Consider the following 13,911-nt stretch of genomic DNA (forward strand, 5'->3'; position numbering starts at 1 on the left):
CTTTCCAGGCAGCCATTTTGCTCTTTTTATTTTTTCCAGAACCACAACTTATGTTTAATGTTCTTTCTCTTCCAAGCAGTTCATATTATGTGTGCCTGTTCCATAATATATCACATTGTTTCTTCTAGGCAGTGCAGCTCTTCTGCCAGTCATTTAGGTAGCTTCTCATATGTAAGAGTCTACTAGTGTTTCTCAGCAATCCTTGCACACATACCCATGTGTGTGTGTGTGTGTGTGTGTGTGTGTGTGTGTGTGTTTGTCTTGGAAAGAGTGTCTTAATTTGTCATGATTCATGTACATAAGCCATTAAATTTTTATTTCCTGAGCATATGACTTTTCCTGCAGGATGGAATATTTCAATCCCTTAGAACCCCTGCTGTTTCACTTCCTCCCATTTTAACCTGACATCATAAGAAGCCTTTCTCCAACATGGAATGTTTAGCCTCATAGGAAACTGTTTTAACAAAGAGTTCATTTCCTAAATTCCAGAAGAGAAATCTGATCTCAGGTGAGGCCATGCAGTTTTGACATCATATATAAGAAGACAAAGATAAAGCCAAAACCGAAACACAGTAAGGTCAGAGAGGCAATTCAAGTTGTTTGACACACAAACATGAATATTATTGTCACATAACCAATCTCTCCATCAGCAAATGCATCAGCAGATGAGAAATGCACATGTTCTATAATTGTCACAGAGATCACAAAGTAATTCAACACCAAGACCTAATAAGCATCCTACACCTGTCTAAATCGTGAAATTCATCAGTCAAAATATTCTTTATAAAGAACACTAGAAGTCTAAATGATTATGTATTGATAAAGTGTTTCCCTTTCCATCATTACAGTCTGAGTTTGATCTACAGAAGTAGAATATGGATATTAAGCAAGATGGTATACTCTTTAATCTCAGTACTCGAAGACAAACACATAAAGATCCTGGGTGACTTTCCAACTAGTTTATTCTAATTCATGAGATTCAGATCAGATAGACATAATACCTAAAGGAGCTCAACACCATTTTTGAAAATGATTACTAGATTGTTTTCTGGCTTCTGTATATACAAACACACACACACACACACACACACACACACACACACGATACTAGAAATAATAGAGTTTACAGCAAAATGAAATTTCTTTGAACTTTTTCATCCAGTCTCATCATAGCACCAGTGAAAACCTACCAGATACTGAAATTTCCTACATTCCCTCCAGTGTAACCAGATGACCATGAGTTTCCCTTAAGGTTGATTTTGGTGGTTTAAATGAGGATGGCTCACATAGGCTCATGTATCTAAATAATTCTTCCAAGTTATTTCAACTGTTCTGAAAATGATGATGATATTTGGCCTCCCTGAAAAAGATATGGCACTATGGTAGACTTTGAAGTTTCGAAAGGCCCCTGCCAGACTCAGTGTTTCTGTCTCAGCTTAGAGATTCTATCTGAAGATATGATCTCTCAGCTACTGCTCCAATAATATAAGAAATATCTTTCTGCCATGCTCTCCATCATGATGGTTATAGAGTCTAGCATCATGAAAATATGAGTTCCAGCAAATTCTTCTTTGATTTGCCTTGATAATTCTGTTTTCTCATATCAATAGAAAAAGCATGTAAGATACTGGCTTAGAACTAAACTCTCCATTATAATGCATGTTGGTCTATAAAAGTATAATGTGAGTTTCAATGTCTTCCATAAAACCAAGAAAAAATATTGGTAATAGAGAATGGTCTTGATTCTTTTCTTTGCCTAATGACATAAGTGATGGAGAGAGACATGTAATTTTCTGCTTTCATCCCTGACTTTAGACATTCTACAGATTGAGACTGGCATTTTCTGAGAGAAAGGGCTATGTGATTACTGTTTTGTGTTGTAGACACATTTTTTGTGGTACATAGAAAATTGACCTATTCTGGATTTGTAATGTTTATTCCTTAACTTAAAGATAATAGAAATTTCTTTTCCCTTTTTGGATGTCAGCTATGTAGTCTAGTGGCTAATAGATGCGGTAAACTTTGTCTGTGAAAAACCTAACAATCAGTTAGGCAAGTGGTGGAGCATGGTATCTGCTATTAGAATATACTAGCCCACACTAGAATTCAGTCACAGGATAACAGATACTATACCACAAGTTTTCAAGTTATTGAATATAAAGGCAAAGAAGACAGACAAGGAAAAGAAAATGGATCATGACAGGAGTCACTTCCTAGCTAAAGGAGAGGGCCTGTTCAGGTTTCATATCCTCAGTGCTATGAGTCTCAGTTAAGGTCACCCCAATTGATTCCCGGAAGCCTCTTTCATTCCAAGTCACTGGGATGTCTTAGAAGTATACTTTCCCCCCACTCCTGACATCTGCAGATTTCCATTCATTCTCCTGGCTCTCTTTGGCCTTGCTCCTATACCTGATCTTAACCATTTCCATCCAATTACTCTGCCCTTCCTCTCTCCCATCCACTTCCCTCCCTTTATCTGCTTTCTATGTCTATTGTATTCCCCCTTCTAAGTGAGATTTAAGCTTCCTTACTTGAGCCTTTCTTCTTGTTTAGCTTCTTTGGGTTTGGGGACTGCATTGTGGTCATAGGGAAACGAAAATCAAAACAACTAACATTCCATTTTACACCCATCAGAATAGCTGATCAAAACATCAAAAACTCAAGTAACAGCATATACTGGAGAGGATGTGGAGTTAGGGGAACACTTCTACACTGCTGATATGGAAGGGAAGACAGATATCCACAAAATGTATAGAACCAATCTGGAAATCAATCAGGTAGTTTCCCAGAAAATTGGAAATAGATCTACCTGAAGACTCAGGTGTAGTCTCAAAGAAAATGGTTCTAACAAAAGGGCTCATGCCCTACCTTCAGGTAAACTCATTTCAGATAAATTCATAGGTTATGAAACCACAAATAAGAAGAAAAAGATAAAGCAAAACCCAGTCACAAGAAGGCCAGAGAGACTACTGAGAATCCAACAATGAAGTGCTCTATCACAAAACCTCCAGATTTCCTGTCTCATGGCGAATCTCTCTTTCAGGAAATGGTTTCACATATTATGGAATGTTCCTATTCTACAAATTGTCACAAGGAGAACAAAATCAATCATTAAAAGACCTAAAGCATTTTCTATAATTGTTTAATTCACAAAATAGCTACAATCAGAGTATTTTTTTATATTTAACACCAGCCGGCTAAGATCTGTTGATAAATGAACTGCTTCCCTATCATCATATAGATACAAATTTAATCTCTAGAACTGAAGAGTAAGACAGATGTCTGGTATACTGACAAGTCCATAAATCTTGGTGTGATAGCCACAGAAAGATCCAGGGTCACACACTCAGCCAGTTTGCCCTGATTTATGAAATTTAGGCCAATAAAACAATGTTTTAAAAACAAAGTAAAAAATTTCTTAAAAATGAAAAGATGAAAAGAAGGTTGAATTCTGGACTGTGTACTTATATCTACCCATGTACTTGTGTGTGTGTGTGTGTGTTTGTGTGTGTGTGTAAACACACACACATACACAACACTTTTTTAAAAATACATACAGAAAGATCTAGAAAAAGTAGGGATAATATCAAAATCAATGATCCCCTATTATTTTTATTCATCTAGTCAATATGTTTTGATATAAATGTGAGAACATCAGACTAAAAGCATTGCACCAGGAAAAATCCACCAACAATTAGAATGAATTTCCTGTACTCTAACTATAAGGACTAGTTTGTTATGAGGTTTTATTTTATTTTATTTTATTTTATTTTTTGATAGATGTTATTTAACAAAATGGTCAGTGAGCAGACCATGTGGATACATAAACCCTTAAAATGAGGTTTTATAATTTTCCTGAAAACATGGAAATATTTACTGGTAAAAAGAAAATGGATGACATTGTTTTCTTTAAATACAGAAAAGAGAAGTAAAATTTCTCCTATGCTTTTCTACACATATCCTACAGTTTATAAATTTCATAGTATTGGTGATATTCAGGCAAGACTGAACCATATTAACCTGCCTTTCCTGTAGATTAAGAGATTTGGGTCCCTGATTGTCTTGTTTCCTACTGTAGACACATATGATTATGTGTAGGAATTTCAAATTCTTGTATTTGTCCAGTTCTTCCCTCCCATTAAGGAAGGGAATAAACCTTTCTTGACTCATTTTGTAGACACCAAATACTACAATAGCTAAGAAATAATAATTTTTTTCAATGTAAAGGTAACAATCTGGTTGATAAAGAGTTGTGATTATTATCTGTGTTAAGAATTTATTTCCCCCCAAAAGAAATAAATCACAGTGGTGGTTAAAGGAATCTTGGTTTCTGTGAATAAGAAAGTAGTCAAGACAGACAGGAAAGAAAGGAAAAGATTGATCAAGGTAGTCACTGGAGGCAAATGGTAAAGGATTTGTGTTGAAATTCAGCAGGTCATAAGGAGTCAGAATCATCTGTGCGTCACTGCAAGGACTACGTGCTTTTCCTCTTTGAAGTAACTACGCTGTAGGTGAATGAGATGTGTAGATATGTGTTTGACGCAGTTCCAGGGTTATCTGCTTGAAGGTGAACTGTAAGTAGGGCTTGGATTATATGAGAAACAATAAAATGTCATAGTTAAAATTGCTGAATCATCCTTGGACCTCTAGAGCTAAACATTTAGATAATTAAGAATTTATATTTTCCAAACCAACTAGTACCCTCACAGAACCCATAGAACAGCTAAGAAGACAATGAGAGTAGCTAAATGGAATGGTCAATTCTTTTACATGCTACCTTAGTGGTCTATGCAACACAATCGCATCTATCCAGTGATCATCATGGCAGATGACTGCATAAGAAACTGTCTCAAACAGAATGAAGGTAGTATACATAGACAACTAAATAGAACCAAGTCTTTCACTCAGGATGATCTATTCTATTTGAGCACTCAAGTCTAGTTAAATTTTGAGACTTCTACTTATCCTATTATACCTTCATACAATTATTCTTATTTGTCCTACAGATTCTCAAACTCATTGGATATCTCCACTTGTTGAAACTGTCTAGTCTACAAACTTTGTATGATAGAATGCTTCTTCTACATGGTTTATATAGTTAGAAAACCTTCAAGAAAAATAAGCTTAATAGAATTTTATGGATTAGTAGAAGATACTCATCAAACTTGAACATCAAAATTTCTGACCATTAGAATCTAACTGAATAGTAGCCCAATGTAAAGGTTAAATTTCTTTCCTTTGAGTATTTGAAAATGTGTACATGAAAGGATCCTACTCTAGACTAACTTTTGATTGTTCACCAGATTTAAATGCATACAGTCTACTGTTTATGATATTGCACTTCTTGGTTCAATGCTCAAAATATCAAGTCTTCTAAATACCTCAAATACCTATGGCAAGGAATGGTTTGACTGGTGTCAATAAGTACTGTATAGCCTATTATCAGCAATGATTATTATCAACAAAAGTCATTACTCAGCTACCTGGTAAAGTGATCAACCACCTGGTAATGTATGTATATTTTAAACTGACAATGAGTTATGTCTGCAAGAAATAATGTTCTGAAATGATGTAAAGGTAACCATTACAGGAGGAGACAATCTGTAAGGTACATTATAAAATGTTGCAAAAAAAAAAAAAAAAAAAAAAAAAAAGAAAAACATGCTTCTGAGGTCATATGTACCATCTATGTGAGAATCATTAGCTTTTGTAAAGTACATATCATATGGCTGTCAAAGTACTTATTAAACATAGGTTCTTCTGCCCACTTAATGTTGGAACAATACATATTTTGTGAAAAATAAATGTTTAATAATATTTGTTGGTTGCAGACAGAAATTCATCTTTTAATTAAATGCCAAGAATAATGGAATGTTGCTATGATGTGCCAGCCCAAAGCTAAAATAGAACTTATGGAGGGCTTTCATTACCACCTGAAACACATAAGGGAATTAATAGATGACAGGAAAAGAAGAGAGAATATTGAACTTTGATATAGAGGAAAGGTTTAAGGAAATCTATTTTCCTACTTACCTGGTTCTGAGTCACTATGGAACCGAGATGACTTTTGTGATTTCTGAACTAATTTGAACTCTGGACACTAGCAAACTGCGAAACAATTCATACAGAAACAGGACTGTGACAAGAGTAAGGAATAATTTTATACTTCCTACAGGGATATAATCTAGGAACCTTTACCTTGACAAAACACATACTTCCCTCTGCCTGGTGACCTGCATGACCTTGGGGAGAATCTGTTAGTATATATGGGAGGCGAAGAGCTGAGGGAAGACAGCATTCAGGGAGCAGCAGCCTTCTGGTGTTGTCAGCATTTTGAGAGGACTCCTCAAAGATGCAGCTGTCTTTTATTCAACCGTGCTCCTTCTGTAAGTAGTTCTGCAGCCATACTCTGCTTCATTACTATGCTTTCTCATGTTGATGGTTTGGATAGCATACAGTCTTTGCTGGTTTTGGACCTGTAGTATTTGGAGAACTGTTGCTTTCCATGACTAACCAAGATATAAGTCCACATTGAAATGAGAATTAGAATTTTGTCAGGAGTTGGTGAATCTGTTCTGCAATCAGTGCTTCTCTAGGAGCATCTACCTTGTCTGAGGAAATTTTCAAATGCAAAGTACTTAGACATTTTCCATTTCCTTATTGTTTTAATTTTTTCTTTGACCTAGGAAAAAAATGGATATTGTTATAGGTTTCAAATTCACATCTGCTTGTAACGCTCTTTCCTAACATTGAACAAAAAAAGAAACAACAAAAAATGATCTTGTTGCTGAAATTGAGAAGTTGAACTTCATTGAGAACATAGAATTCAATGGTTTATTTGTGTTAGTCACAGAAAGATGTGGTAACATTAAAGATCATTCTCTGCTCACATAATTCTACTTGAGGAAGAGTTACATTCTAGAACCTAAGGTAGGCAATGAGAGTAGCTTTGTGACTACCATTTTAATATGTCCAATAAATGGCAAAAAGAAAAGGCCTAATTTAATGAGTCACCTCAAGTTTCAAATGGCATTTGCAAGACATATCAATTAATGAACTAATTAAAATTTATTTGATGAAGTGATGAATGAACATAAATTCCTAATTCTTTCAAGTATACAGAGAATGGCTTGAGGATTCTAATGAAGGATTGATCTCAGCTAAAAATGTTTACAAACTTGAGAAGCTGTGCTAAAACAAAGCCAGCCTGAGGGAATCATCCTACTTCTTAACTTGTGTGTAGGGAGTAATCTCCCAACTCACCTATGCTTTCTCATTGGGCAAAGCAATTTCAGATTCCATCAGTACAGAAGCAAGTATTGTAGCGCACAAAACATTGGTCAGACAGTATATCCTCCACTGTGTCATTTGAATAGGTAATTTCAGTGTCATTTCTCTTTATAGCTGGGGCACTCCTTTTGCTGGCAGTGTCAAACCTGCTTGTTTGGGAGCAGGTGACTTGCTTACCAAATTATCGAATGCCCACTGGAAGCCTATACCAACGTGTGGTTCAGTTGTCAGACTCCACCCATAGTCTTGCTTCACAAGTATTCATGGTATGTGTAAGTACTTCTGGTATCTATCTATCTATCTATCTATCTATCTATCTATCTATCTATCTATCTATCTATCCATTACCTATCATCTATTTATTTATATTATTAATTTTCTCTTATATATTATATCGTGACTTCAGTTACCCCTCCAATTCTCCCACCTCCTCCGTAACCCCACTACCGCCACCATCTATTCCTTTCAGATTCACTCCTTCTCAGTTTGCCATCAGCAAAGGTCAGGTCTCCCAGAGATTTTAACCAAATATAGCATATCAAGTTCCAATAAGATTAGGCATCTCTGCTAATATTAAAGTTAAAGAAGGTAACCCAGTAGTAATATAAGGCTCCTGAAGCAGCAAAGGTATCAGAAATAGTCTCTGCTCCCTCTGTTAATAATCTCACATGAAAAAACTCACCAAGATACTCCACAATGACATATATATAGAGGGCCCAGGTTTAGAGTCCTGCAGGCTCTCTGATTGTCAGTTCAGTCTCAGTGAGCCCCCATCACTCCATGTTTGTTGATTTTGTGGATTTTCTTGTGGTGTCCTTCACCTGGTTTCTATTGCAAAGGAGAATCATCAAACCTTACTCATCAAACAGAAGCCATCATAAGACAAATTTCAAGCATGATGATTTTAGAAGTGAAAAGCCGATATTTTAACATGGAGCAAAGATATAGGGACATGTAAAGAAACTAGTAAATATTCAATTTTTATTAATGAACTATTTAAAGCAATATTCTGTCCCACCTATGGACATTTTTACTCAGCGTTTTGTACATTTGTTTTAGAGGAGTTGCCTTGTGCTTATTTGTATGAGTACGGTAAAACTAAATTATAGAAAGCCATGTGAGGAGGAAATCTACTCATAAATGAACTAACGATGAGGGTTGGATTATTGTTTTTAATTTTCTAGGGCGTAGTAAGACAGGTTTTAGAAAGGACACTTCTCTATTCCTTCTAAGCATATTTGATTGGGATAGGAAAAATCAATGAGGATCAAACAGAGAAACCTCCATGCAAATTGAAAGTATGGAATATATATGTTTATACTTGCAGTGGATAAATATCCTCCTAGCTGTGTTGATTTCATTCCATATTCTAGATTCACAATCCTTCAACTGTACAGTACTTCATACAGATGTGCAATTTTTCTGATTTCCAGTATAAAAAAAATATGTTCTTTAAATAATAATTCCTTCAGTGAATACAATCTTTGATTGACTAACATGTAAATATTGAATAATTTTTAAAAATCTTCCTTTATCCATTGGTAAATATTGCCTTAGAATATACCTAGAATTTAATGATTACTTTCTATATAAAATTGTGAACTTAACAGTAATTATTTAATTCTGCAATGCTTCGTTAAATGAAAAAGATAATTGTGTGACAAATGGATCAGTTATTTTTAACTATGGAAATGCTTGCATTAATTTTATAGCATTTACTTCAAACCTAAAATCGTGATGCTTAGACCATCAGATTTTAGAGTATGTTCATTTTGGTGCTTCATATCTAAACAATATCATTTAGGATGAGCAAAATAATAATAAAATAGTAAACAAAGGAAAAGGTTTGGAAGTTTAAAAATTAGATTGTTTATACAGTTGGCAGAATGTATATGTAGGTAGTGTTTAGCTAATTCCTGTTTTAATTCTATATACTTCTCATTTGTTAAAATAATTTAAATTTACAAAATTCAGTTCTAATGTGGCCGTAAATGTAGTTACTCAATACTTGTCTCTAAGAAATTAAAGTTTTCTACTTCTTTCAGGATATGAACTTTGGTAGGACAGCTTGGACATATGGCCTGATATTAAGCCCCTGCCACACTGCTACAATCCCTACTCCAGAAAACAGTGAGGAAGTCCACCAGACAAAAGTAAGTTTTCCTCCTGATCTTCACACACACACACACACACACACACACACATGCACACGCACACGCACACGCACACGCACACACACACACACACACACACACAACCCAAACAAACAAAAACAAAACAAACAAACACATAAAAAAAACCAACCAAACCTGAAGTAATATACAGCATACTTGTGCTTTGTGTGGGGCCATAGCCAGTGAGCAAATCTCAGATACAAGAAAAGCAAAGAAGTAACAACAGCCAATCATGATGTATGATTGATAATTTCATTCTAAGACAATGTTTTATATGATAGCAGGTTAATAAACTGACCATTCAGTGTTTTAATAGCACACTCCCTGTAAGATTATGACTAATATATTCTGAAGATCTAACATGACTTGAACACTCCTGGGTTATTTTATAATTATTTTAACATGGAAGAGTTTTTAGATACAGTAGAGTTTTTGGAATAACACCAAACTCTCATCTGGAGACATCTTACTTATTGATCAATGATTCGACAATCTTTTATTTGAAACTGGGTCCTACTTTTCTTTCTTTATTATTTAAGATCTCCATGACTATTCAGCCTCCTCTTATACCTAAGTGAAAAGAAGTTTTATCAACATACATTGTATTCCCCTTGATAATGTTGAGGATTGCATATCTCGGCATTGCTAACGTATGAACTGCTGTAACATCTTCCCTCTTAGTATCATTCATAAACAATTGACTATGATTAACACAAACTTTCATATATGTGCATTTCTCATGTATGTAATCTACTTCCCCTCCATGGTGTAGAAACCTAAATAACAGAAACCTAATGCAAACTATTCTCCTGAATAAAGTCTGAATAGAGTAATTACAATGGAAGGAAGAAGAGGTGGTGGAAAAGTGAGTATTTACTTAGATCTAGAATCCTCAGGAGGCAGTCCATTTATACTATTTCATTTAATTCTCAAAAAGTTATCAAATGCGTGCCAATATTAAGACCATAAGAAACTAAGGCTACAAAAGGCTAATAAAAAGATCTAATCATACTAATCCTAAATAGAATATAGATCTGAGATTCATCCACCTCAATCTTTTAATCCTAAACTCTAGGCTTCAAAGATTTAGGCAACGGATTTTGCTATCACTATTTGGACTGTATTTTTCCTTTACATGCTTTACAGGTTTCCTGTAAAATGTCCATGAGATTCCATCAACACTTCTGTTTTATTTCATTACCAGAACAGTAGCTAAAAGACTTGTAAGCACAAACTGTGAATCAGATATAATATTCATATGTTTGTTTCAGGAAGTGAGCACATGCTTACAAGGTCAAAATTCCATGTTGAGGTTAATAGCAATATTCAATCATTGTTCTCCAGCACCTGACCAAACAATGGAGTTCTCTGCTAGGGGAAAGGAGGAAAAGTCATATATACTGAGGCCATTATCATTCTGAATGGCTTCTTTTCTTCATTTTACTTCAATTTTAATATTCTATCATGCCATACAGAGGACAAGTACATATGTGAATAAGCAATAGGTTCATTAGTATGAACGTGATTTGTGCCACAGAATCTCTAACAGTATTGACAACTATTTTTATCTCGTTAGAATCTCATAGATGCATACAGTGCTCAGTCAATATCTACAGTGCTTGGTTTCTCATGAACAAGGGAAACACTCAAGTAAAACAATCTCAGCTGAACTACAAACAGTATACTATATAATGAAAACAAAACATGATCAGTTTTACATACACCAGGAAATCATTGTTAATGAAAATTACTTTTATTTGGGCAAATTGCAATTATGTGACAAAATATTATTTCTGCATAGTACTTTATATGCTAAAAATATTTTTCAAGATTCTTATTCATAACCAATCTATGCTGAAGCACAAACCTTCATTCAGCCACCATATGTATCAATCCCTGCTGAATTTCACTATATTAATGAGGTGTTCTTGATTGTTTAGTCAGAAGACCTTCTGAAAGTGTCCATCACTATTTTACAAGCCTGGGAAGAGCCTCTGAAGCACATGGTGGCAGCAGTGGCTGCTCTTCCACATGTATCTGATACCCTGCTGTCACGAACAAAGGAGTTGGAGGAGAGAATTCAAGGGCTTCTGGAGGGACTGAGGACCATATTCAACAGGGTAAGCCCACTCATTCTTCAAATTCCTGTTCTTATCTCCGGCATGGAAGAGGTGGTTTGTTTAAGGACAAGTGAAATTTTCAATACTCCATTTCTGAGATAGAAATATATATTTAAATAAATAAATATAATACAATTTAATTATATATAATAATATGATAATGCATTCATAATGTGCATATATAAAATAATATACATATATATTATAATGTGTATTTATATATATGTAAAATTCATTAACAACCTTGCCAATATTGAGTTGCTATTTATAAATCCAACCTTCTTCATGATCTTTACTAAGAATCACATACATCAGAACTCTCAATAGAAAGTAGATGTTTCTTATAGAAACTCAGAAAATAGCCTCAATAAGTGGAATAACTATCCCCAACTAACACAGAAGATCTGATAACAGTCTTAGAACTCTTAAATCTTAACACATTTAAGATATGTTTGATATGTACAAAGAGTTGGAAAATGCATTATATGGAGAATTGGTAGAATTTAAAGATAGAATAATAAGAGATTATTGTCCCTAAAACCATAATATTAATGATACTTAGGAATATGCTCAGAAAAATGCTACTCCTTTTTTCTGGCCTTCGAACAAATACACAAATACTGTTCAATGTTCTTATTCTCCATTACTCATTTTACTCCAATATGAGTATACCTCGTCTGAGACCAATGAGACTTCAAAAATATGTATTCTTATATCATATTTAATATTAGAGGCTTAATGGTTTCAAAATAACTTGGCCCATATAAATTATAAACCTGCTGTATACTAATACTTTTTCTAACAATCACAATTCAATGTTTTTCTGTTTTAGGGAATGAGGCTAATAAAGTTGGCTTAGTCTACAAATCCCTTCCTTGCCAGCAAGGAACTAGATTTCAGAATGTACATAAAAATAAAGAGATCTAGTGAATATCCCTTGATATCCAAACACTAGGAAGGCAATATGACAGATATCACAGAAAAGTCTTTGGTGAATGGAAGGATCTGTCTTAAGTGAATAGATATTGAAAAGGGTAAAAATCAGCAGTGAAATTTTAAACAACGTTGACCTCTGATCTCCTAATGCACACACATGATTTCCCACATGTGTGCTGTATAAATATACATATTTATGCACTCATATGAAAGAATGGAATGTGTCCAAGTAATACCAATAAAATAAATAATACCTTTCATTTCTGTGTTTAGGTTCACCCAGGAGCTGTTGTAAGTGACTATGCTTTCTGGTCGGAATGGTCCGATTTGCAGTCATCTGATGAATCCATTAAGAACAATGTTCTTAGAAACTTGTATCGGTGCATACGCAGGGATACACATAAGGTTGACAATTATCTCAAGGTCTTGAAGTGCCGCGATGTTCATAACAACAACTGCTGAGCATCCATTCTTATCCTCTGTCTCTGAGAAGGTCCATCATGATCTAGACCTTCAAAGCATAAATGAATCTGTAACTCTAGGGTGCCTTTCTAGATTTAGTTGCTGTTTACTCAAAAATAAACTTATTCATTGCAAATGTTAAATTCAAAATGAAAGTTTGTCAATGTTTCACGGGCACACAATATAGAATTAAGTAATTGTTTCATGACATTCTTCACAAATATTTTTCATTTACAAAAGTCAAGTGAGTACTGGTATTTGTCAGAATAACTAAAGATGGGTGAACATGTTAGAATCTAAGCAAGAAGTTCCTAGAATTGGTGGGTCCATCCTGCCAGGAAGATGGAAGTCTAGGGTATAGGTTAAGGAAACAAACCGCAGGAAATGAACACTTTCTCAAAGTCCCTTGATAAAAAACACAATTCTTATCCATTTGAACTATCTTTAAACACATTAAATATGCATATACACACACACAAATAGACACAGACATACACACACAAACACACACTTGTAACTTCTAACATTTTGCTTTCATTCTATTGAGCATTCTCATATTCTCTCCTTCCTCCCTTTATAATTCATGGCCACATTTTCACTAATTCGCATCATATGCATATATGCACTATGTACATATAAATATAGATAATTCTCAATATATTCTAGTCTGTATAATGTTATTTGTTACTGTTATGTATGTTTTAAACATTGAACATTTGCTATTAAATAGCAAATTGGTCTACATTTACTTGAGGAACAATACTTCTCTGACCCCCAACCTTTATTAGTTGCCTGTAGTCCTTTGTGTAGACTTGATGCCTTTTTAAATACTTAGCAGGCTGTTAGAACACATGCATGAAGTATCTATGAGTTTTTCTAATAACTATTGAATCTTAAGCCTCTATATTGGCATCTTAGATTCTGCATAT

At 34.5% G+C, this 13,911-nt stretch overlaps 1 protein-coding gene across 5 annotated transcripts; it reads left to right on the forward strand.

Moving 5' to 3' along the window:
• The first annotated feature begins 406 nt into the window (after positions 1-406).
• LOC116081991 (prolactin-3B1-like) lies at positions 407-13,118 on the forward strand. Of its 5 annotated transcripts, none has more exons than XM_031358792.1 (7): positions 407-508; positions 4,435-4,574; positions 6,176-6,386; positions 7,405-7,556; positions 9,336-9,443; positions 11,405-11,584; positions 12,794-13,118. In XM_031358792.1, the coding sequence occupies exons 3-7, from the start codon at positions 6,353-6,355 to the stop codon at positions 12,980-12,982; spliced, it is 663 nt and encodes a 220-aa protein (XP_031214652.1). In that variant the 5' UTR covers positions 407-508; positions 4,435-4,574; positions 6,176-6,352; the 3' UTR covers positions 12,983-13,118. The 5 variants fall into 5 exon arrangements, with proteins under 5 accessions (XP_031214652.1, XP_031214651.1, XP_031214653.1 ...); XM_031358791.1 differs by having other exon boundaries at positions 430-508; positions 4,432-4,574; XM_031358793.1 differs by having other exon boundaries at positions 430-508; positions 4,432-4,511.
• Positions 13,119-13,911: the final 793 nt, after the last annotated feature.

Source organism: Mastomys coucha, unplaced genomic scaffold, assembly GCF_008632895.1.
Source record: "Mastomys coucha isolate ucsf_1 unplaced genomic scaffold, UCSF_Mcou_1 pScaffold7, whole genome shotgun sequence".
Taxonomy (NCBI): Eukaryota; Metazoa; Chordata; class Mammalia; order Rodentia; family Muridae; genus Mastomys; species Mastomys coucha.